The sequence below is a fragment of the Oncorhynchus nerka genome, linkage group LG25 (genome assembly GCF_034236695.1).
Source record: "Oncorhynchus nerka isolate Pitt River linkage group LG25, Oner_Uvic_2.0, whole genome shotgun sequence".
In the NCBI taxonomy this organism is placed as follows: Eukaryota; Metazoa; Chordata; class Actinopteri; order Salmoniformes; family Salmonidae; genus Oncorhynchus; species Oncorhynchus nerka.
Window position 1 is genome coordinate 36,545,939 of NC_088420.1, and position 25,599 is coordinate 36,571,537.

At 43.9% G+C, this 25,599-nt stretch overlaps 1 protein-coding gene across 1 annotated transcript in view; it reads left to right on the forward strand.

Annotated features, from left to right (window-relative positions):
* The window catches only part of LOC115109459 (semaphorin-3D-like), a 77,611-nt gene extending 68,288 nt beyond the window's left edge, over nt 1-9,323 (forward strand). The window contains exon 18 of the mRNA XM_029634363.2: nt 6,433-9,323. Within this exon, the coding sequence (XP_029490223.1) occupies nt 6,433-6,903 (471 nt within the window). The 3' untranslated portion in view covers nt 6,904-9,323. The remainder of the gene's footprint in view (nt 1-6,432) is intronic.
* Nucleotides 9,324-25,599: the final 16,276 nt, after the last annotated feature.

Sequence of the window (25,599 nt, forward strand, 5' to 3'; positions counted from 1 at the left end):
TCATTGAAAGACAAGGCTTCTACATAGAACCATATATAATATTTCCCAGCATCCTCTATTGCAGGGAGATTTTCAGAATTGTTTGTTTTACTGTAATATCTCTGTTTTTACATTAATTGGTTGATACATTTTATGCTACACAAAGATAAATAACATTCCGTTTTCTAAATTAATCCATAATGTTAGTTATTAGATTTACTGCACCCCTCACTGAGATGATTGTTCCAGTTTAGATGATCGAGGCAGTTTCAGTAATCAGTCTTCCCTAGGCTGGCAGTATGCTGGTTGTGGGTGATTAACAATGCCTCTTATTGGCCATCCTACCTCGGTCTTTAAACCAATAGGAAATACACATCACTTTGCGAACCACCATAATGTGACTTACAGGAGAGATGTGGCCTGTAAACCAGGAGATTCCTAACAACACTGTGTCAGGTTATAACTAGGCACTAGAAGAAAGGCCTTATAGAAAGTGCATTTGGAAAGTATTCAGACCCATTAACCTTTTCCACATTATGTTATGCTACACCCTTATTCTAAAATGTATTAAAGTACAGGCTCAAGTACATCCTGTTTCCATTCATCATCCTTGAGGTGTGTTTGGAACTTGATTGCAGTCCACCTGTGGTAAATTCATCTGTAATCACTGCCAAATTATAAAATCGCTGCCAAATTATATTATAAATGAGCAAACATGTCTAAAAACCTGTTTTTGCTTGATGAGGAAATAAAGTAATTTAATACATTTTAGAATAAGGCTGTAACGTAACAAAACATGGAAAAAGTCAAGGGGTCTGAATACTTTCCCAATGCACTGTAGGTAATGTATTGGCATAATTACATTTTAAAGCTTAATAAGGCTGGTTCTAGGAAGAACCCCCCAACAATCATAGGGTTCTTGATAGAACCCTTCATAGAGGGTTTTAGGCAGAACCCTTCATAGAGGGTTCTAGGTAGAACCATATACAGGAGGTTCTTTGAAGAACACTACATAGAGGGTTCTATTTAAAGGGTTCTACCCAGCACCGAAAAGGGTTACCCTGTAGGGACAAACTGATGAACCCTGTATGGTTCAACTGAGAACCTTTTTGTAGTATCAGTGGTGTAAAGTACTACTTAAGTTGTTTTTTGGGGTATCTGTACTTTACTATTCATATTTTTTTTACAACTTGTATTTTTGCTCCCACTACATTCCTAAAGAAAATAATGTACTTTTTACTCCATACATTTTCCCTGACACCCAAAAGTACTTGTTACATTTTCAATTCTTATCAGGACAGGTCCAATTAACACACTTAAAATAACATCCCTGGTCATCCCTACTGCCTCTGACCTGGCAGACTCACTAAACACAAATGCTTCATTTGTAAACTATGTCTGAGTGTTGGAGTGTGCCCTTGACTATCTGTAAATAATTTAAAAAACAATACATTTGTGCCGTTTGGCACTTATGTATATTTTTGCAATTACATCTACTTTTGATACTTAAGTATATTTTAAACTGAATACTTTTAGACTTTTACTCAAGTAGTATTTTACTGGGTGACTTTCACTTTTACTTGAGTCATTTTCTATGAGTGTATCTTTACTTTTACTACAGTATGACAATTGGGTACTTTTTCCACCACTGTGTCGTATGTAACAGTATATGCATCAGGTCTTCTCCTTGTTTGATGTTCGATGAGTAGCCTTGTCTAAGACCTACACATTCAACTGTCAACTCTCTCCTCTGTAGAGCAGAGAGCCGATGACAAAGGGTCAAACACTAGTAACTTCAAGATGGAGAGGAGTGATAATGATAGTTGTGCAGAAACACAGCCCATACAAATATCCATATTTTTTCTCTCTCTTTCTCATGCTCGTCTTTCTCCTCTACCTCCTGCCACCTCATCTATTCTCTTCTCTCCCTGAACTCACGGATCGTTATGAGGAAATAGAACGTTCCGGAACCCTTTCTCTGTTAGACAGGTGGTGATTGACTGAGACCAGACACTGAGAGGGACAGGGAGAGGGTGGGGTTGTTTTGGTAAGGAAAGGGGAGCAGAGCAACTCATTGAAGTTGACACTCATCCCCTTAACCAGATGACAGAGACTGGCCTAATCAACACCTTCAGTTATTACACCGTGTCCCTTCTACCTCCCCTATCATTCTCTTCTCATCACCCCTCTCCCCTCGCCTTCCTCCATCCTCTCTTCTCCCCTTGTTTTACTTCTCCTCATGTTCCGTCTTCCCTGTCACCTCAACCTTTTACCCCAGACCTTCCCTGCTTTCTTTATTGGCCATGTGTGATGTGAGTGTGTATGATTCTGAGTGTGTGAGTGTGCATATGCATGTGTTTATGTGTGCCTCTACAGGGGAAACCATAACCCTGTCCTCCCCAGGCAGGGCCATGTGTTTGTGGGTTAGCAACACAATGGGAAGGAGGTTGCCGCCTCGCTTCGTGTTCCTAGGAAACTATGCAGTATTTAGTTTTTTAATGTATTTTTTCTTACATTGGTACCCCAGGTAATCTTAGGTTTTATTACATACAGTCGGGAGGAACTATTGGATATAAGAGCAACGTCAACTCACCATCATTACGACCAGGAATACGACTTTCCCAAAGCGGATCCTCTGTTTTGTCCACCACCCAGGACAATGGATCAGATCCCAGCCGGCGAACCAAAACAACGTCACCGTAAAAGGGGCAGACGAAGCGATCTTCTGGTCAGGCTCCGGAGACGGGCGCATCGCACACGGCTCCCGAGTATACTACTCACCAATGTCCAGTCTATTGACAACAAGGTAGACGAAATCTGAGCAAGGGTAGCATTCCAGAGAGACATAATAGACTGTAACGTTCTTTGCTTCACGGAAACATGGCTCACTCGAGACACGCTATCCGAGTCGGTACAGCCAGCTGGTTTCTTCACGCATTGCGCCGACAGAAACAAGCATCTTTCTGGTAAGGAACTTAAGACCTTCTGTTCACCTGATTTAGAATTCCTCACAATCAAATGTCGACCGCACTATCTACCAAGAGAATTCTCTTCAATTATAATCACAGCCGCATATATTCCCCCTCAAGCAGACACATCGATGGCCCTGAACGAATTTCATTTGACTCTATGTAAACTGGAAATCACATATCCTGAGGCTGCATTCATTGTAGCTGGGGATTTTAACAAGGCTAATCTGAAAACAAGACTCCCTAAATTCTATCTGCATGTCGATTGTTCTACCAGGGTTAGCAAAACCCTGGAACATTGTTATTCAAACTTCCGCGACGCATATAAGGCCCTCCCCCGCCCTCCTTTCGGAAAAGCTGACCACGACTCCATTTTGTTGCTCCCTGCCTATAGACAGAGACTAAAACAGGAAGCTTCCGTGCTCAGGTCTGTTCAACGCTGGTCCGACCAATCTGATTCCACACTTCAAGATTGATTTGATCACGTGGACTGGGATATGTTCCGCATTGCGTCCAACAACAACATTGACAAATACGCTGATTCGGTGAGCGAGTTTATTAGCAAGTGCATCGGCGATGTCATACCCACAGCATCTATTAAAACATTCCCAAACCAGAAACCGTAGATTGATGGCAGTATTCGAGCGAAACTGAAAGCACAAACCACTGCTTTTAATCAGGGCAAGGTGACCGGAAACATGACCGAATACAAACAGTGTAGCTAATCCCTCCGCAAGACAATCAAACAAGCTAAGCATCAGTATAGAGATAAAGTAGAGTTTCAATTCAGTGGCTCAGACACAAGAGGTATGTGGAAGGGTCTACAGTCAATCACGGATTACAAAAAAGAAAATCAGCCCCGTCACGGACCAGGATGTCTTGCTCCCAGACAGACTAAACAACTTCTTTGCTCGCTTTGAGGAAAATACAGTGCCACTGACATGGCCCACTACCAAAACCTGCGGACTCTCCTTCACTGCAGCTGACTTGAGTAAAACATTTAAACATGTTAACCCTCGCAGGGCTCCAGGCCCAGATGGCATCCCCAGCCGCGTCCTCAGAGCATGCGCAGACCAGCTGGCTGGTGTGTTTACGGACATATTCAATCAATCCTTATCCCAGTATGCTGTTCCCACATGCTTCAAGAGGGCCACCATTGTTCCTGTTCCCAAGAAAGCTAAGGTAACTGAGCTAAACGACTACCGCCCTGTAGCACTCATGAAGTGCTTTAAGAGACTAGTCAAGGTCCATATCACCTCCACCCTACCTGACACCCTAGACCCACTCCAATTTGCTTACCGCCCCAAATAGGTCCACAGACGATGCAATCACAACCACACTACCCTAACCCATCTGGACAAGAGAACTACCTATGTGAGAATGCTGTTCATTGACCACAGATCAGCATTTAACACCATAGCACCCCCCCAAACTCGTCATCACCCTGATCAACTGGGTACTGGACGTGGTGAGGGTAGGTAACAACATCTCCATCCCGCTGATCCTCAACACTGAGGCCCCACAAGGGTGCGTTCTGAGCCCTCTCCTGTACTCCCTGTTTTTCTTTATTTTTACTATTTTCTACATTGTAGAATAATAGTGAAAACATCAAAACTATGAAATAACAAATATGGAATCATGTAGTAACCAAAAGAGTGTTAAACAAATCTAAATATATTGTATTAATTGAGATTCTTCAAAGTAGCCAGCCTTTGCCTTGATGTACTGTAGTCTGATGTTTTAGATGCACTACTGTTCCACTGGATGTCATAAGGTGAATGCACCAATTTGTAAGTCGCTCTGGATAAGAGCGTCTGCTAAATGACTTAAATGTAAATGTAAATGTACTGTAGTCCTGTTTAACATCCCTGATCTCAGTCCTCTATAAAGTCAACTCTGGGATTGAGAAAAGCGAAGTAACTCAGTTATCTTTGTTTTCACACTGCCCTTGCCTTTTACTGAGGACTAAGCTCTTTTGCCAGTTCACTTCACTTACTTTGTGGTTCGAGTCCTCTTTGCATTCACATGGCTTTGTTTACAAAGGAACCAATAACATTTTCCAACATTCACTCAATGCACTCTGGGTTTTTACAAAGTGCAGAGGACAACCCTTTCCATCAGAGTGTGTTTCCTACTTACATTTTGGAAGCTAATAGATTACAATTATATTGTTTTAACTAAATGCAATCAGAAGATTCTATTAACATATCAATATTATCTCTAACAGATTAAATAGCAGAAGAATAACTGCAGATTAAATAATGCTGTCATTGAACATTGTACATCCAATGTAGGCTTCTGCCACTTTAAAAGCTAGAATTGATTTTGTTCCCTATGTTGTCTCCAAACGGTTGATTCAAACAAAACATACTCAGAATAAATGCAGAATCGTGTGAAACATACAGTACAGTACATTCCACTCGACTCTCTACAAACTACAGTCAGATTCCACCTGTAAAGTATATACCTATAATAGCACAGTGCTAAACTCTAGAACCTCTCTATATGGGCCACCATGTCCAGACTCCAATCATATCCCAGCTGTACGGTCTGCTGCCTCTGGCTCAGCTACACATCATCGACATCAACACGCACACACAGATCACACACACTAGCTGGCCAGAATGATCTCTTCCTCTTCACCGCTGGCAGGGGGGAGGTATGCTTTGAAACGTTCCCGCTTACTCCCTCTCTCTCTCACACACACAGAGCCCAGCTGTGTTGTTTTAGGCCGTGTCACCTGATGAATCACAGGGGATGTTTGTGGGCATGGAGGGAAGACGATTATCACGCTGCTACACTAGCACCACTGACCGTGACACACACACCTCTGACCCCATCAGTCGACAAACACCGCACCCAAACCTTTAATGTGCATCCTGTTTCAAGGGCCATTACCATGCTTAACACACCTTGAGTGCAAATTAGCTGTGTGCGTGAGTGAGGCATTGGTGTGTGACATGTTGTTGAAGGGTTACAGTCTGGTGTTGATGGGTCTGGTTTTCCCTGTTAGACCTGAGTGTTCGTTCATCCAGATATAAGATACGATAATTAGGTGCTCACATTTGTCCTATTTCACACGTACACGTGAATTGGATTTTATTTTCTTTGCATATCCCACTCCTCCTGAGAGTGGGGTCAGAGCCAGGGATCCACTATTGTTGACGGCGACCTTGGACCAATTAGGGTTAGGTGGCTTGCTCAAGGGCACATCAGCAGATTTTTCACCTAGTCAACTCAGGGATTTGAACCAGTGACCTTTCTGTTACTGGTCCATCTCTCCTAACCGTTAGGCTACCTGATGCCCGTATCACACATTCCACATGTTTCATTATCAATGTTGTTCTGCGTATCTCCCTGTGTTTTCTTGGTTGTTAGGCTAAAAGTCTGTCTAATGTTTAATTCCTATTATTGTCTTTATAGAGTACTACAGTATATGACTGCTTATAGCAAGTGTACTCTCTCATCTCACCCCCTCTCCTAGGTGAGGCCAGATGACAGAGTGGTCCTTACAGACCGTGGTTTTCTCATCCGCTCTCTCCATCCTGCCGACGCTGGCGTGTATGTGTGTGTGGCACAGGAACACACTCACTTCACACACACTTTGCTCCGCCTTACACTTCGTCTCATTCCCTATGGGCATCTGGATGGGCGGACCAAGCCCAGCGAGGACCCCAGCGTTGAAGTTCGCCCCGGGACTGAGTCTCGTCAACGCTATAAGGATTATCTGCGTGTGATGAGTTCTCCCATTGGCTCGCTGGAGGACTACTGTGATTCGCTGTGGCTGGAAAAGAGGCCGGCCAATAGGAGAGGGGGGAGAGGGCAAGGGGCAGGAAAATGGAAACACATCCAGGAGCTGAAGAAGAGCAGGAACAGACGACACCATGGAGAGAGGGGTGCAGAGAGGGATAAAGAAAAGGATGGCGAGAGGGTAGGGCAGTGGAGGAGTGGATGAAGTGGTGAGGGTAACAAAGAGGAGGAGTTGCTACTGAAACAGCAGTAGCCAAAAGTGTAATCAGTCAAAATATTAGGGGAGACCATCAATGTTTATAGGTGTAAGAGGGGACAATAGGGAATATGATCATGTTTAGTTGAGGGACAGTTATAACGACATGGGAACTAGGATCCTGCAGTTGATAATATGGACTACGATAGACTCTTCTTACAGAGGTATAATCTTCTTTCATACCAGTCAAACACTCATAGGGCTCACGTAGGCCTGGCTTCTCAAACTACACTACCCATGATCCCTATGGCTGTGTCTCAATAGTGTCTCAGTGCCTTTACTGACGTATCAAAGTAACCTTATTTAAAACCTCTTGCGGCGAGCCATCCCGGATCCGGGATCGTGACTACAGTCTCAAGCTCATTACCATAACGCAAAATGCAAAAAATATTCTTAGAAATATTTAACCTCCACACATTAACAAGTCCAATAGCTCAAATGAAAGATAAACACCTTGTTCATCTACCCAGCAAGTCAGATTTCTAAAATGTTTTACGGCGAAAACATAGCACATATTTATGTCAAACCAACACCAAAGACACAGCCGATATACAGCCATTTTGTCGAACAATAGATGCAATCACAAACGCAGGATTAAAAGAAAAATAATTCACTAACTTTTTGAAAATCTTCATCAGATGACAGTAATAGGACATGTTACACAGTACATTTATGTTTTTTTCAATAATATGCCATTTATATCCATAAATCTCTGTTTACAATGACGACATTTTCAAAAAATGCTACTCAAATGTCCGGAGAAATGATGATAGCTCCGACAGATAACGTCAGATAACAAGCAATACACATGACTAAATATACATGTTCTACATATAGTTACAAAGATACACTTCTTCTTAATGCAACCGCTGTGTTACATTTATTTTTAACGTTACAGAATTCGTTCACTAGGCTATAATATGAGACGGCGCTCAGGTATTAGCAGTATGTCTCCTCTACGTTTGGAGTCCACAGAAACCCAAAATAACCACATAAATATTCCCTTACCTTTGATGTTCTTCGATCAGAAGACGTGGAAGGAATCGTACTTACCCAATACATCGTTTGGTTTCAAGTTGTGTGTCTCTGTATTAGCATATGCTAACAGCTTCAGCTGAAATGCATCCAAAATGACTTCTGGTCCCGCACTTTTGTGCATCAAAACTTCAAAATTACATATCATATGTCGACTAAACTGGTCAAACTAAGTGCAGAATCAAGCTTTAGGATGTTTTAAACGTGTAAAACAATTATCAGCACGAACAGACAAACCGACATCAATTGGTGAAACCTGGAACAAAAGAGAGCTCCAATTCAGGGGCGCGCATGTAAGTGCATGTATTTTCGCGTGACCCGAACGTTTTAGCCCGCCAAAGGACGAGGCCCGCGCGATTCTCACAATGAACACCCCATTGAAAGCAGACATCGCGCTGAAGACATAGAAACTGTTCCCAGATCCGTAGCTGGTTGGGAAGGGTGGGGGCGATGACGTCAAAGTTGTCCCAACTTTTCTGTTGCCAAGAGAGAGTTTGGGAGAATGGCTGCCCTGAGAGTTCTGCTTTACATACAGACATAATTTAAACGGTTTTAGAAACTTTAGAGTGTTTTCTATTCAATAATAATTATTATATGCATATATTAGCAATTTTGGACAAAATGTTTTTCTGTTTACTATGGGCACGCACTTCCTCCAAAGGGGACAGTATTCAGCCCGAAGGGCTGCAGCTAATGTCAAAAGTTATTTTAAATTCCAGCGAAAGTTTAGACCTTGTCTGCCGAATTTGGGACTTTGGAGAGTGTTTAGAATCATTGTGTTTTGATCGTAGTACACGTCAACGATGTAGTTGTACATTTAAGGGGAACATCACTGCAATCACTTTGCCTTAGTTGTCAAACTGATATTGGCTACACTTGCTACAAACAACTTTTTTGACTATTTGAACTACCGCCCTTGCAAGCTAGCAAGCATTAACTAACTAAGCTGGCTTTCGGTGGGGGGGTAGGTTTGTTCAAAGTCTAAGGTATAATCCCCAGAGTGTGACATGGCCTTGACATTAGCTGCATCCCTTCTAGCCATAACTCTATTTTAGCCGAATGAGACGTGCCCAGAGCTCAGTGTTTTGTGTCTTAATCAGATGCATTCATGTTGAATGACTGTAAATACTTCTATAACATGTACAGGTGAAACTGCATGCTCTAGTTAAGCTTAGATAGGACATATTCTACTGCTACTATGATAATCACATATTATGTCTAGAATGAACAAAGAATCATATTTTTGTACAAAGTGAATGTTTCTCTTTTTGTAGGTAGATTTATTTTGGTAGAGTCTGAAAGTTCTGTAAATAAACTATTGTCTTATAATTTATCATGGATGAGTATGGGGGAGAGAGAGAGAGAATGAGAGAGAAATGAAAAATGCACAGTAAGTTTTTTTTTTACAGCAGTGAACTTTGTTTAGCTCAGTTGGTCCAGTCCTGATATAGTAACAGCAGCTGTACACACACACACACACACACACACACACTGATTACACACACACACACACACACACACACACACTGATTACACACACTAGCTGGCCTTAATGCTTGGGCCAGAATGATCTATTCCTCTTCAAAGCATGTCAGGATGATCCAGTCCCAGCTGGTCGTAGATGCTGAACAAGGAGAACTGCTTGTGTACGTGTTTGTGTTGGTGTGTGTGTGTGTTTTCCATGGAAGATCAAGCTGATGAACAGGAGAGGTTGGTTTGCCAGTATTGGGCTGATTGGACAGACTGTATGTAACAGTATAAATCCCAAGGTGTTTTTGGTTTTGAAAAGTTCTTGTATACTCTTAGAAAAAAAGTTCTAAGTAGAACCATACAGGGTACATCAGTTTGTCCCATAGGTGAACCCTTTTTGGTGCTGGGTTGAACCCTTTAGATAGAACCCTATATGTAGGTAGTTCTTTGAAGAACCTCCTGTATATGGTTCTACCTAGAACCCTCTATGAAGGGTTCTGCCTAGAACCCTCTAAGGATTCTACTAATAACCATTTTATACCAATAACCACGGGTTCTACTGAGAACCCTTTTATCTTTGGAGGGTTCTTCCTTTATAAATAGTTAGCCTTATTAGCCTTTAAAATGTAATTATGACAATGCATTACAGAAAGTGCATTCGGAAAGTATTCAGACCGTTTGACTTTTTCCACATTTGGTTACTTTACAGCCTTATTCTAAAATTGATTCAATTCAAATTGTTCCGCATCAAACTACACACAATAGCATATTCATTAAAAATAAACAACAGAAATAACTTATTTACATAAGTATTCAGACCCTTTGCTATGAGACTCGAAAATGACCTCAGGTGCATCCTGCTTCCATTGATCATCCTTGAGATGTTTCTACAACTTGTTTGGAGTCCACCTGTGGTAAATTCAATTGATTGGACATCATTTGGAAAGGCACACACCTGTCTATATAGGGTCCCACAGTTGACAGTTCATGTCAGAGCAAAAACCAAGCCATGAAGTTAAAGATAAAGTAATCCCTCTCACCCCCCCTCCCCCTGAAAAGATTTAGATGCACTACTGTTCCACTGGAGGTCATAAGGTGAATGCACCAATTTGTAAGTCGCTCTGGATAAGAGCGTCTGCTAAATGACTTAAATGTAAATGTAAATGTAATGAGAGACTGAATTTTTTTCCCATTCCTCCTTGCAAAACAGCTCGAGCTCAGTGAGGTTGGATGGAGAGCATTTGTGAACAGCAGTTTTCAGTTCTTTCCACAGATTCTCGATTGGATTCAGGTCTGGACTTTGACTTGGCCATTCTAACACCTGGATATGTTTATTTTTGAACCATTCCAATGGTTCAAAAAGGAATAGGAATACCTAGGATAGGATAAAGTAATCCTTCTCACGCCCCCCTTAAAAGATTTAGATGCACTATTGTAAAGTGGCTGTTCCACTGGATGTCTTAAGGTGAACGCACCAATTTGTAAGTCGCTCTGGATAAGAGCGTCTGCTAAATGACTTAAATGTAAATGTTAAGGGAATTGTCCATAGAGCTCCGAAACAGGATTGTGTCGAGGCATAGATCTGGTGAAGGGTACCAAAAAATGTCTGCAGCATTAATATTCCCCAGGAACACAGTGTCCTCCATCATTCTTAAATTGAATACATTTGGAACCACGAAGACTCTTCCTAGAGCTGGCCACCCGGCCAAACTGAGCAATCGGGAGAGAAAGCAATGGTCAGGGAAGTGACCAAGAACCTGATGGTCACTCTGACAGAGCTCCAGAGTTCCTCTGTGGAGATGGGAGAACCGTCAAGAAGGACAACCATCTCCGCAGCACTTCACCAATCAGACCTTTCTGGTAGAGGGGCCAGACGGAAGCCACTCCTCAGTAAAAGGCACATGACAGCCCGCTTGGAGTTTGCCAAAAGGCACCTAAAGAGTCTCAGACCACTTTTTTATATATATTTTTTTATATATTTTTTTATTTAACCAGGTAGGCAAGTTGAGAACAAGTTCTCATTTACAATTGCGACCTGGCCAAGATAAAGCAAAGCAGTTCGACAGATACAACGACACAGACCCCTCTGACGTCAAAAACGTCAGACAGGAATCCCTTCCTTCTTTTCTTTTTTTGCAGTAGTCCACAAGTGCCTGAATTAGGACCTGTGCTGCTTCCTGTGTGAGGTAGGGTCATAATCTACATTGTCTAGGGTCACGTCAAGGTTCTTTGCACTCTGGGAGGGGGACATTATGGAGGTTTTGGAATGGGCAGGCCTTCCCTAGGAGGAAGAGCAGCTCTGTCTTATCAAGGTTGAGCTTGAGGTAGTGGGCCGACATCCAAGCTGAGATATCTGCCAGGCATGCAGAGACGCCCAGACGTCCCCACCTGGGTGTCAAAAGGGGGGAAGGAGAAAAGTGGTTGAGTGTCACCCACATAGCAATGATAGGAGAGACCATGTGAGTATATAATGGAGTGGAGTGACTTGGTTTATAAAGATAAGATGAGGCCTAGAACCGATCCCTGGGGGACACCAGTAGTTAGAGTACATGGTGCAGACACAGATCCTCTCCACGTCACCTGGTAGGTGTGGGATGCCAGGTAGGATGCAATCCAAGAGTGTGCAGAGCCTGTGACGCTCTGCCCTGAGAGGCAGGAGAGGAGGATCTGATGGTTCACAGTGTCAAAGGCAGCGGATAGATCTAGGAGGATGAGAACAGAGGAGAGCCTCCATGACACAGAGAAGAGCAGTCTCGGTTGAGTAACCCATCTTGAAGCCTGACTGGTTAGGGTCAAGAAGATATATATATATATATTTTTTTACCTTTATTTAACTCTGAGAGATAGTGAGAGAGGTGGTCAGAGACAGCATGCTCAACTTGTTTTGGAAAGAAAAGAAAGAAGGAATACCGGTCTGAAGTTTTTGACATCAGAGAGGTTGAGTGTTGGTTTCTTGAGGAGGGGAGCAACTCGGGCCATTTTGAAGTCAGAGGGGATGCAGCCAGTTGTCAGGTATGAGTTGATGAGGGAAGTGAGGAATTGGAGAAGGTCTCCAGAGATGGTCTGGAGAACAGAGTAGGGGATGGGATCAAGCGGTTAGGTTGTCGGAAGGCCGAACCTCACTAGTTGCAGAATTTAATCTGGAGAGAGGGGAGAAAGAGGTCAAGGCATAGCGTAGTTCTGTGTGAGTGGGACCAGTGGACTCAATAGGCTGAGTAAATGTTGTCAACCTTCTATTCAAAGTGGTTGACAAAGTTGTCTGCAGAGAGTGAAGAGGGTAGGGAAGGGGGTGGACGTTTAAGGAGGGAGGAGTAGGTGGAAAAGAGTTTCCTACGGTTAGAGGCAGAAGCTTGAAATGTAGAGTGATAGAAATTGGCTTTAGCACTTGGATACAGGGAATGAGAAGGTAGAGAGGAGGGAGTGAAAGGATGATAGGTGCTCTGTAAGTTTAGTTTGCCTCCATTTTTGCTCAGCTGCCCACAGCCCTGTTCTGTAAGAGACTGAATGGCAGCATAGGCTGAGTTTATGCACACACTCAAGCAAATGTTCATATTGATAAATCTCCCACTTTGCGTGAAGTGTTTCCCCTGCATGCGTTACGAGCAGATTTGTGCTTACGAATGATTGATAAATGAGGCCCCAGGAGTCTAAAAGAGTTAGGCTATTTAGTGTTGTATTTTTGAATATGTTGTGTTCTGGATTTTAGTGTAATTGTTACATATTGATGGCAACCTTGACATAAATCTGACAATGAAATTCACTGTGTATCATTGTGGAGCACACAGGAAGGACAACAGTGGGATCACACCATTTTTTCACTCTCTTTAAATTGTACTGTAGTTGTTGTATGGCATTTAAAAATACAACAGATGTGACTTATATTGCTTGGTGTAAAAGGTTTTCCTTCTCCTTTCCGCTGTGATTTCTCTCTCTGTCCCATAACAAAGATGATGAATATTTCAGCATGACTGTGCGTTGCATTGAGAAGCTCTTCTATCTTGGCCTATTGTTTATTTAACAGTCAGAGGAACAGCACACAAAGGAGCCAAACAGGACACAGCCCTAATCTGCCCGTTATAATGTTCACACACATTGTTAATGATTAGCATGTTCACACAACTGTTAACACGATACTACAATGTTTGATTGTTAGCATAATCTCTGTTTCTTGGTTGTTTTCTTCGTATGCTTTCTGAGGTTCTCAAAAGAGCACAGAAATCACTGGGAGAAATCCCGCCTTTGTTTCTAAATGTTTAATACCCTCTGATGATCTCAAATATCCTTTAGTATGGGATTGTGTTCCAGTCATACCCATGGCACCCACTACTTCCCCACTCACCAACCTCCCACTCAGTCAGTTAGCCCACTGAATAGGGTGAGGTGAGAGGGGTGTGAGAGAGAGAGAGAGAGAGAGAGAGAATCCAGAGGCAACAAGCATAGGGCCATAAAGTGATGGCTTATTACTGTGTGCTCCAGTAATAAATGTGGTGAGAGGGGATAGTTACCAGTTGGCATAGACAGCATCAGAAGATCACTGAAGGGAGAGGAGAGGATGATGTGTGGTTAAGGCAGGCATAAAGGGGTGAGGAGTATGGGTGAGAGGGAGTGAGAGAGGTCTCTACAGGGGTAGAAGAGGGGGGCAGGGAGGGGTAGAGGGCATTGGCAGGGCACAGTCAGGGAGCAGGGGTCTACAGATCTGGACAGGCGGAAAAAACTGCCTGCTAGTTAGGCTCCCCAGGATCTGGATACCAGACAGCCATTACCAGTTTCCAAATTAACAGCCAACCCCCACTGGTATGCGCTGCTCTGTGGCCATTTTTGTTTTTACATTAACCCGTAGCCTGCAATTTCCGTACACTCAGCAAAAATCGAATTAACATAATAACAAAATCCCCATCAAAACCTGTCTGTATAAATAGAGATATCTGTGTTGCATGGGCTAAGTCTCAATCCACTGCATCCACCAATATCAACCGTACACATCTGCAGTTAAAGGTGGCAGAGCTAGAGCAGTGTTTGTCAGACCATGAGACATCCCGAATATCGGTCTGGCCTACAAAGTATTATGTCCACTCTATTGAAAGATGAGACTCTCATGAACACGATGGCGCTCTAGGATGCCCACAAGCCTCATCTGAAGCTCCCCGATACCAGTTAATAAAATTAATGGAATTATACAGTGTATTTAGAAACTATTCAGAACCCTTGACTTGTTCCACATTTTGTTACGTTACAGCCTTATTCTAAAATGTTTTATTTATTTTTCTCATTAATCTACACACAATACCCTATAATGACAGAGCAAAAACACTTTTTTTAGATTTTTTAAACAAATTTTACATTTAATATGACCCTTTGCTATGAGACTAAAATTTGAGCAAAGCTGTATCCTGTTTCCATTGATCATCCCTGAGATGTTTCTGCAACGTGATTGGAGTCCACCTGTGGTATATTCAATTGATTGGACATGATTTGGAAAGGAACACACCTGCCTATATAAGGTCCCAAAGTTGTCAGAGCAGAAACCAAGCCATGAATTCAAATGAATTGTCCGTAGAGCTCAGGATTGTGTCGAGGCACAGATCTGGGGAAGGGTACCAAAAAATGTCTGCAGCATTGAAGGTCCCCAAGAACACAGTGACCTCCATCACTCTTTAAATTGAAGAAGTTTAGAACCACCAAGATTCTTCCTAGAGCTGGCCGCAGGCTTACGTTTTGGCTTCTGATGAGGTATGACGGTTGAACCAAGCTCTTTAGGGATTTATAAGTCATATTCTTCAAGAATCAATGGGTATACAGTGCAGTGAAAAGTTTGGACACACCTACTCATTCCAGGGTGTTTCTTAATTTTTACTATTTTCTATATTGTAGAATAATAATGAAGACATCACATTTATGAAATGTTATGAAATAACACATATGGAATCACAGAAAGGGAAGTGTATTGTCACTGATTGCAGAGTGAAGCTTTAGGTTTTCATGGCCTATACACAGGATGTCCACCAGTGGCGCCCTCGTACTCTCATCCATTAGGATTGACTGAGTGACTCCTCTGTGGCTCAGTATGCTCCTTTATCAAGCACCAGTAGTATCTCTCTGCTTTTCTCCCATTCTTCTATTTCCTCTTGGTGAAATACACTGATATGAGTTTGATTGTGTGTTCTATTGCAGCCTTCTTTAGATGGAACCTTCCCAGTGGATTGGTCAGCGTTTCGTGCTGCTATGCGTGACTAAAACAACCCAGTCTATCTGTCCCTCTGTCTGTAGCTTATTGCATAAGAGAGGTCAGTAAGTAAGGGAAACTGGCCCAGACAGACAGACCGACAGACAGACATAAGCAAAGATGGTGGGTACTTCTGTATTTTGTATTACACTGGGCTGAACTACAAGACACTTTCCAGAGCGGTAATTCATTTTTTCAAAATCCAAATATTTGCTAAACTATTTTATTCATAACGGTTCACCATTTTGTGGCCCCCTTTCACTCTGCATTGGAATCAGTCTGATGGAACTATGGTGTGATTAGAGCATCTGCAAAATGAACTATGTATAAAATGTATATGTAAAAATGAGCAAAGCAGGCCGAGTATTATTCTAATGTGCTCCACCACAAAAAAAGGGTAATAAAAATACCCAGTGGGCTTTGCAGGTCATTTAGATGTGTTAATTTTCACATACCAGTATACATTTATCCAGAGTGACTTACTGTCAGTACATTCAACATTAGGTAAATAAACAACAACATATCACAGTCATAGCCAGTAAAACATGCCTGTAACCGTTAACTCCTTTATTCCTCTGGTGAGGTAGAGGTTAATCCAGGCCCTGCAGTGCCTAGCTTCACTCCTATTCCCCAGGCGCTCTCATTTGTTGACTACTGTAACCTTAAAAGCCTTGGTTTCATGCATGTTAACATTAGACGATTCCTCCCTAAATTTGTTTGTTCACTGCTTTAGCACACTCTGCCAACCCGGATGTCCTAGCCGTGTCTGAATCCTGGCTCAGGAAGACCACAAAAAACCCGGAATTTTCCACCCCTAACTATAACATTTTCAGACAAGATAAGAACTGCCAATGGGGGCAGAGTTGCAATCTACTGCAGAGATAGCCTGCAGAGTTCTGTCTTACTATCCAGGTCTGTGCCCAAACAGTTTTGAGCTTCTACTTTCCAGAAACAAGTCTCTCACCATTTCCGCATGTTATAGACCACCTTCTGCCCCCAGCTGTGCCCTGGACACCATGTGTGAATTGATTTTTTTATTTATTTCACCTTTATTTAACCAGGTAGGCTAGTTGAGAACAAGTTCTCATTTGCAACTGCGACCTGGCCAAGATAAAGCATAGCAGTGTGAACAGACAACACAGAGTTACACATGGAGTAAGCAATTAACAAGTCAATAACACAGTAGAAAAAAAAATGGGCAGTCTATATACAATGTGTGCAAAAGGCATGAGGAGGTAGGCGAATAATACAATTTTGCAGATTAACACTGGGGTGATAAATGATCAGATGGTCATGTACAGGTAGAGATATTGGTGTGCAAAAGAGCAGAAAAGTAAATAAATAAATAAAATAAAAAAACAGTATAAAAACAGTATGGGGATGAGGTAGGTGAAAATGGGTGGGCTATTTACCAATAGACTATGTACAGCTGCAGCGATCGGTTAGCTGCTCGGATAGCTGATGTTTGAAGTTGGTGAGGGAGATAAAAGTCTCCAACTTCAGCGATTTTTGCAGTTCATTCCAGTCACAGGCAGCAGAGTACTGGAACGAAAGGCGGCCAAATGAGGTGTTGGCTTTAGGGATGATCAGTGAGTTACACCTGCTGGAGCGTGTGCTACGGATGGGTGTTGCCATCGTGACCAGTGAACTGAGATAAGGCGGAGCTTTACCTAGCATGGACTTGTAGATGACCTGGAGCCAGTGGGTCTGGCGACGAATATGTAGCGAGGGCCAGCCGACTAGAGCATACAAGTCGCAGTGGTGGGTGGTATAAGGTGCTTTGGTGACAAAACGGATGGCACTATGATAGACTGCATCCAGTTTGCTGAGTAGAGTGTTGGAAGCCATTTTGTAGATGACATCGCCGAAATCGAGGATCGGTAGGATAGTCAGTTTTACTAGGGTAAGCTTGGCGGCGTGAGTGAAGGAGGCTTTGTTGCGGAATAGAAAGCCGACTCTTGATTTGATTTTCGATTGGAGATGTTTGATGTGAGTCTGGAAGGAGAGTTTGCAGTCTAGCCAGACACCTAGGTACTTATAGATGTCCACATATTCAAGGTCGGAACCATCCAGGGTGGTGATGCTAGTCGGGCATGCGGGTGCAGGCAGCGATCGGTTGAAAAGCATGCATTTGGTTTTACTCGCGTTTAAGAGCAGTTGGAGGCCACGGAAGGAGTGCTGTATGGCATTGAAGCTCGTTTGGAGGTTAGATAGCACAGTGTCCAATGACGGGCCGAAAGTATATAGAATGGTGTCGTCTGCGTAGAGGTGGATCAGGGAATCGCCCGCAGCAAGAGCAACATCATTGATATATACAGAGAAAAGAGTCGGCCCGAGAATTGAACCCTGTGGCACCCCCATAGAGACTGCCAGAGGACCGGACAGCATGCCCTCCGATTTGACACACTGAACTCTGTCTGCAAAGTAATTGGTGAACCAGGCAAGGCAGTCATCCGAGAAACCGAGGCTATTGAGTCTGCCGATCAGAATATGGTGATTGACAGAGTCGAAAGCCTTGGCGAGGTCGATGAAGACGGCTGCACAGTACTGTCTTTTATCGATAGCGGTTATGATATCGTTTAGTACCTTGAGCGTGGCTGAGGTGCACCCGTGACCGGCTCGGAAACCAGATTGCACAGCGGAGAAGGTACGGTGGGATTCGAGATGGTCAGTGACCTGTTTGTTGACTTGGCTTTCGAAGACCTTAGATAGGCAGGGCAGGATGGATATAGGTCTATAGCAGTTTGGGTCCAGGGTGTCTCCCCCTTTGAAGAGGGGGATGACTGCGGCAGCTTTCAATCCTTGGGGATCTCAGACGATATGAAAGAGAGGTTGAACAGGCTGGTAATAGGGGTTGCGACAATGGCGGCAGATAGTTTCAGAAATAGAGGGTCCAGATTGTCAAGCCCAGCTGATTTGTACGGGTCTAGGTTTTGCAGCTCTTTCAGAACATCTGCTATCTGGATTTGGGTAAAGGAGAACCTGGAGAGGCTTGGGCGAGGAGCTGCGGGGGGCGGAGCTGTTGGCCGAGGTTGGAGTAGCCAGGCGGAAGGCATGGCCAGCCGTTGAGAAGTGCTTATTGAAGCTTTCGATAATCGTGGATTTATCGGTGGAGACCGTGTTACCTAGCCTCAGTGCAGTGGGCAGTTGGGAGGAGGTACTCTTGTTCTCCATGGACTTCACAGTGTCCCAGAACTTTTTGGAGTTGGAGCTACAGGATGCAAACTTCTGCCTGAAGAAGCTGGCCTTAGCTTTCCTGACTGACTGCGTGTATTGGTTCCTGACTTCCCTGAACAGTTGCATATCACGGGGCTATTCGATGCTATTGCAGTCCGCCACAGGATGTTTTTGTGCTGGTCGAGGGCAGTCAGGTCTGGAGTGAACCAAGGGCTGTATCTGTTCTTGGTTCTGCATTTTTGAACGGAGCATGCTTATCTAAAATGGTGAGGAAGTTACTTTTAAAGAATGACCAGGCATCCTCAACTGACGGGATGAGGTCAATGTCCTTCCAGGATACCCGGGCCAGGTCGATTAGAAAGGCCTACTCACAGAAGTGTTTTAGGGAGCGTTTGACAGTGATGAGGGGTGGTCGTTTGACTGCGGCTCCGTGGCGGATACAGGCAATGAGGCAGTGATCGCTGAGATCCTGGTTGAAGACAGCGGAGGTGTATTTGGAGGGCCAGTTGGTCAGGATGACGTCTATGAGGGTGCCCTTGTTTACAGAGTTAGGGTTGTACCTGGTGGGTTCCTTGATGATTTGAGTGAGATTGAGGGCATCTAGCTTACATTGTAGGACTGCCGGGGTGTTAAGCATATCCCAGTTTAGGTCACCTAACAGAACAAACTCTGAAGCTAGATGGGGGCGATCAATTCACAAATGGTGTCCAGGGCACAGCTGGGAGCTGAGGGTGGCCGGTAGCAGGCGGCAACAGTGAGAGACTTATTTCTGGAGAGGGTAATTTTCAAAATTAGTAGTTCGAACTGTTTGGGTATGGACCTGGAAAGTATGACGTTACTTTGCAGGCTATCTCTGCAGTAGACTGCAACTCCGCCCCCTTTGGTAGTTCTATCTTGACGGAAGATGTTATAGTTGGGTATGGAAATCTCTGAATTTTTGGTGGCCTTCCTGAGCCAGGATTCAGACACGGCAAGGACATCAGGGTTAGCAGAGTGTGCTAAAGCAGTGAGTAAAACAAACTTAGGGAGGAGGCTTCTGATGTTGACATGCATAAAACCAAGGCTTTTTCGATCACAGAAGTCAACAAATGAGGGTACCTGGGGACATGCAGGGCCTGGGTTTACCTCCACATCACCCGCGGAACAGAGAAGGAGTAGTATGAGGGTGCGGCTAAAGGCTATCAAAACTGGTCGCCTAGAGCGTTGGGGGCAGAGGATAAGAGGAGCAGGTTTCTGGGCATGGTAGAATATATTCAGGGCATAATGCACAGACAGGGGTATGGTGTGGTGCGGGTACAGCGGAGGTAAGCCCAGGCACTGGGTGATGATGAGACAGGTTGTATCTCTGGACATGCTGGTTGTAATGGGTGAGGTCACCGCATGTGTGGGAGGTGGGACAAAGGAGGATTGCCACCCCATCTATGTTCAGAGCTCGTGCTGTTAGGTGACCAAAACTGGGACATGCTTAACACCCCGGCCATCCTACAATCTAAGCTTGATACCCTAAATCTCACACAAATTATCTATGAACCTACCAGGTACAACCCTAAATCTGTAAACACGGGGCACCTTCATAGATATCATCCTAACCAAATGCCCTCCAAATACACCTCTGCTGTCTTCAACCAGGATCTCAGCGATCACTGCCTCATTGCCTCCGTCCGTAATGGGTCTGCGGTCCAATGACCACCCCTCATCACTGTCAAAAGCTCCCTGAAACACTTCAGCGAGCAGGCCCTTCTAATCGACCTGGCCCGGGAATCCTGGAAGGATATTAACCTCATTCCGACAGTAGAGGATGCCTGGTTATTCTTTAAAAGTGCTTTCCTCACCATCTTAAATAAGCATGCCCCATTCAAAAAATGTAGAGCTAGGAACAGATATAGCCCTTGGTTCACTCCAGACCTGACTGCCCTTGACCAGCACAAAAACATCCTGTGGTGTACTGCATTAGCATCGAAAAGCCCCCGCGATATGCAACTTTTCAGGGAAGTTAGGAACCAATAAACACAGGCAGTTAGGAAAGCAAAGGCTAGCTTTCTCAAACAGAAATTTGCATCCTGTAGCACAAACACCAAAAAGTTCTGGGACATTGTAAAGTCCATGGCGAATAAGAGCTCCTCCTCCCAGCTGCCCACTGCACTGAGGATAGGAAACACCATCACCACTAATAAATCCATGATAATTGAGAATTTCAATAAGCATTTTTCTACGGCTGACCATGCTCTCCACCTGGCTGCCCCTACCCCGGTCAACATCCCTGCACCCCCCACAGCAACCTGCCCAAGCCTCCCCCATTTCTCTTTCACCCAAATCCAGATAGTTGATGTTCTGAAAGAGCTGCAAAATCTGAACCCCTACAAATCAGCCGGGCTAGACAATCTGGACAATCTGGACCCTCTCTTTCTAAAATTATCCGCTGAAATTGTTGCAACCCCTATTACTAGCCTGTTCAACCTCACTTTCGTCTCAAATGACTGCCTCGCCTTGCTGCTGGTGATTCTCTGATCGAACTCTACGCAGACGACACCATTTTGTATACTTCTGGACCTTTTATGGACACTGTGTTAACTAACCTCCAGACGAGCCTCAATGCCATACAACTCTCCAACTGCTCTTAAATGCAAGTAAAACTAAATGCATTATCTTCACCGATCGCTGCCCACACCTACCTGCCTGTCCAGCATCACTACTCTGGACGGTTCTGACTCTGAATATGTGGACAACTACAAGTACCTAGGTGTCCGGTTAGACTGTAAACCTCCTCCCAGACTCACATTAAGCATCTCCAATCCAAAATTAAATCTAGAATCATCTTCCTATTTCGCAAAGCATCCTTCACTCATGTTGCTAAACATACCCTCGTAAAACTGACTATCCTACCAGTCCTTGACTTCGGCGATGTCATTTACAAAATAGCCTCCAGCACCCTACTCAGCAAATTGGATCATCACAGGTCTATCACAGTGCTATCTGTTTTGTCACCAAAGCTCCATATACTACCCTCCACTGCGACCTGTATGCTCTCGTTGGCTGGCCCTGGATTCATATTTGTCGCCAAAACCACTGGCTCCAGGTCATCTATAAGTTTTCGATAGGTAAAGCCCTGCCTTATTTCAGCTCACTGGTCACCATAGCAGCACCCACCCGCAGCATGCGCTCCAGCAGGTATATCTCACTGGTCACCCCCAAAGTCAATTCCTCCATTCCTTCCAGTTCTCTGCTGCTAATGACTGGAACGAACTGCAAAAATCACTGAAGCTGGAGACTCATATCTCCCTCACTAACTTTAAGCACCAGTTGTCAAAGCTGCTCACAGATCATTGCACCTGTACATAGCCCATCTGTAAATAGCCCATCCAACTACCTCATCCCCCATACTGTTATTTATTTGATTTATTTTGCTCCTTTGCACCCCAGTATCTCTACTTGCACACTCATCTTCTGCACATCTATTACTCCAGTGTTTAATTGCTATATTAATTATTTCATCACCATGGCCTATTTATTGCCTTACCTCCCTTATCCTACCTCATTTACACACACTGTATATAGACGTTTTCTATTGTATTATTGACTGCATGTTTGTTTATTCCATGTTGTTACGAATCCCTTTTGGCTCTACAGTCTAGGGGGGATGGTAATGAGACCCGTAACATAACTCATGCAAATTATTATTGTGACAAAGTAAAAGTGTGAACGAAATAACCAGGACAACAGAAATCTACCGTCAAACTCTAGGTTTATTTATAAACACACGGTAATGGGGGGAGCAGGAAAAGGGGCTGAGCTGGACCCAAGGAAAGAAACAATAAGCATCCAAAACACCCATAAGCTAGACTAGCCTACTTTAACAACAGCTAACTAACTAACCAAAAATACAGTGGGTGGTCCGCCCAGTTCTAACTAGTGTATTTAACAAAGTTCACCTACGGGTAGTGTATGCCCATGGGCGACTTGTCTTGGTTTCCCCCTTTTCCCACCAGCAACAAACAAGCACCATAACCAAAACAATACTCACAGGTGATGACAAAGTGCTATGGAGGTGCTTAAACAAAAGAGAGGTTAAGACACAAAGCGAGAGTGAAACACAGAGACCTACAGACATGGCATTTACAGAGAGATTGAGCTAGAGATTGAGCTAGAGATTGAGCTAGAGATTGCTCTAGAGCAAACAAATGATGGGGTTTTTAAACCATGGGGAAGGAACTGTGATAGGGTAGGAAATAGGAGGAGGTGTGTCTTCTGATTGATGATTGATTGTTGACTGATTGGGGAGTGATGGTTTTCACCTGTGAGGGGAGAAGGAGAGAAAAGAAACACACACAGGATACACACACACACAGGATAACTGTATCCGTAACACTCCCACCCTTAAAAGAGCAACACTAGGGGTTGCGACTACAGTATTTCAATGAATACAAAGCAACAACCTTGTAAAACATACAGAAATCATTTTCACACACGAGACAAAGCATCTGCCAACACATTATCAGAACCCTTTTTGTGGCGGATCTCCAAATTATAATTTTGTACAATCAGCGCCCAACGCATAAGGCGCTGGTTCTGGTTGTACATTCGGTGGAGAAAAACTAAGGGGTTATGGTCAGTATATACAATCACGGGTAGGGCACTGGAACCAATATATACTTCAAAGTATTGCAGAGCCAACAACAAAGCAAGAGCTTCTTGTTCTATTGTCGCATAGTTTGTTTGACATTTATTAAATTTACGTGAAAAATAACAAACGGGATGATCCACTCCACTCTTGTCCTGCTGCAGTAGAACAGCACCAGCACCTCTGGCACTAGCATCTACCTCAAGTTTGAACGGTTGTTCAAAATCTGGAGCAGCAAGTACAGGTGTACTACATAAGAGTGCTTTCGCTGATTCAAAAGCTCTCTTACAATCAGGGGACCACACAAATGATCTAGCTGGACTAAACAAATCGGTCAATGGAGCAACTACCGCAGAGAAATTTTTACAGAAGCTACGGTAGTAGCCAACCATCCCTAAAAAGCGGCGTAGCTCTCGTCTGGTGGTAGGTGCAGGGAATGCAGTTATAGCCAAGACCTTGGCACCAACAGGGCGCACCTGTCCATGGCCAACCTCTTTACCGAGATAGGTAACAGTAGCCTTCCCAAACTCGCACTTTGCCAAGTTCAGGGTTAGAGAAGCAGCTGCCAACCGTTCACATACTACCCTTAGCGAGTCAACATGATCTGACCACTCAGACGAATAAATCACTAGGTCATCAAGGTATGCACTACAATTAGGAACACCAGCTAATACGGAGTTAACCAGTCGTTGGAAAGTGGCTGGTGCATTTCGCATCCCAAAAGCCATGACTGAGTACTGTAGGAAGTTGTCTGGGGTCACAAAGGCAGAAATCTCAGAAGCACGTGAAGTTAACGGAACCTGCCAGTAACCTTTTAAGAGGTCTAACTTGGTTACATACTTAGCAGCACCAATAGTGTCGATACAGTCGTCCAGTCGGGGTAACGGGAACGAATCTGGCATTGTGACAGAATTTACCTTTCGATAATCCGTACACAACCTGGACGTACCATCAGGTTTAGGAACCAAAATGCAAGGAGAACTCCAAGGGCTTGAACTTGGCTTAGCCAGGTCATTCTCCAACAAATATTTCACCTCATCCCTCATTATCTTCCTCTTGGAAGCGTTGATACGATATGGGTGTTGCTTGATAGGTGTAGCATTTCCAACAATAATGTCATGTTCCAACACATTTGTGCGAGTAGGAACGTCATTAAAGAGACATGGAAAACTGTGTAGTAGCCTCACAATATCATTGGCCTGTCCATCCGTTAAATGAACCAGACCGGATTGGATAGACAGCAGCATTTCTGAGTTGGGCAATCTAACACACTGCTGCTGAGTATTGCGCAACTCCAAGCCATCAACATCATCAATATGACAGTCCACTATCATAGCAGTAGTAGCAGAGGAGACAGCAGTACCTTCCTCTGTTTTTGAACTCTCTAACTGTGTGATGGGTCGGGTGTGGTAAGCTTTCAACATGTTAATGTGACACACACGAGATTGGCGTTGTCTATCAGGAGTTTGAAGCACATAGTCAGTTTCACTTATTTTCTTTTCAATTAAATAAGGACCCGAGAAACGAGCTGACAGTGAAGATCCTGGAACAGGTAATAACACCAGTACTTGGTCACCTGGCTGTAGTGGACGAGAAACAGCCTCTTTATCATAGTGTCTTTTCATGCTCCTCTGTGAGGAAGACAGAGCTTCCTTTGCGAGAGCACAAGCTTGGTGTAGGCGCTCACGAAAGCGACTAACGTAGTCCAACACATTCTCATCTCTGGTACACAACTCTTGGGACAAGAACTGTTCTTTAAGGACTTTCATTGGTCCTCTCACTGTGTGACCAAACACCAGTTCAGCCAGGCTGAAACCTAGGGACTCCTGCACAGTTTCACGAGCAGCAAACAAATCTAGAGGAACTCCCTCATCCCAAACTTTCTCAGATTCCAAACAATATTTACGTAGCATAGACTTCAGTGTCTGATGCCATCTTTCAAGTGCACCCTGAGACTCTGGGTGATAGGCGCTTGACACACGGTGCGTAATTGACAAGGATTTTAACACCTGCCTGAAGAGCTTGGATAGGAAATTGGTACCTTGATCGCTTTGTACCACCCTAGGTAACCCGAATGTCGTGAAGAATTTTATTAAGGCTTTACTCACTACCGGGGCTGTAA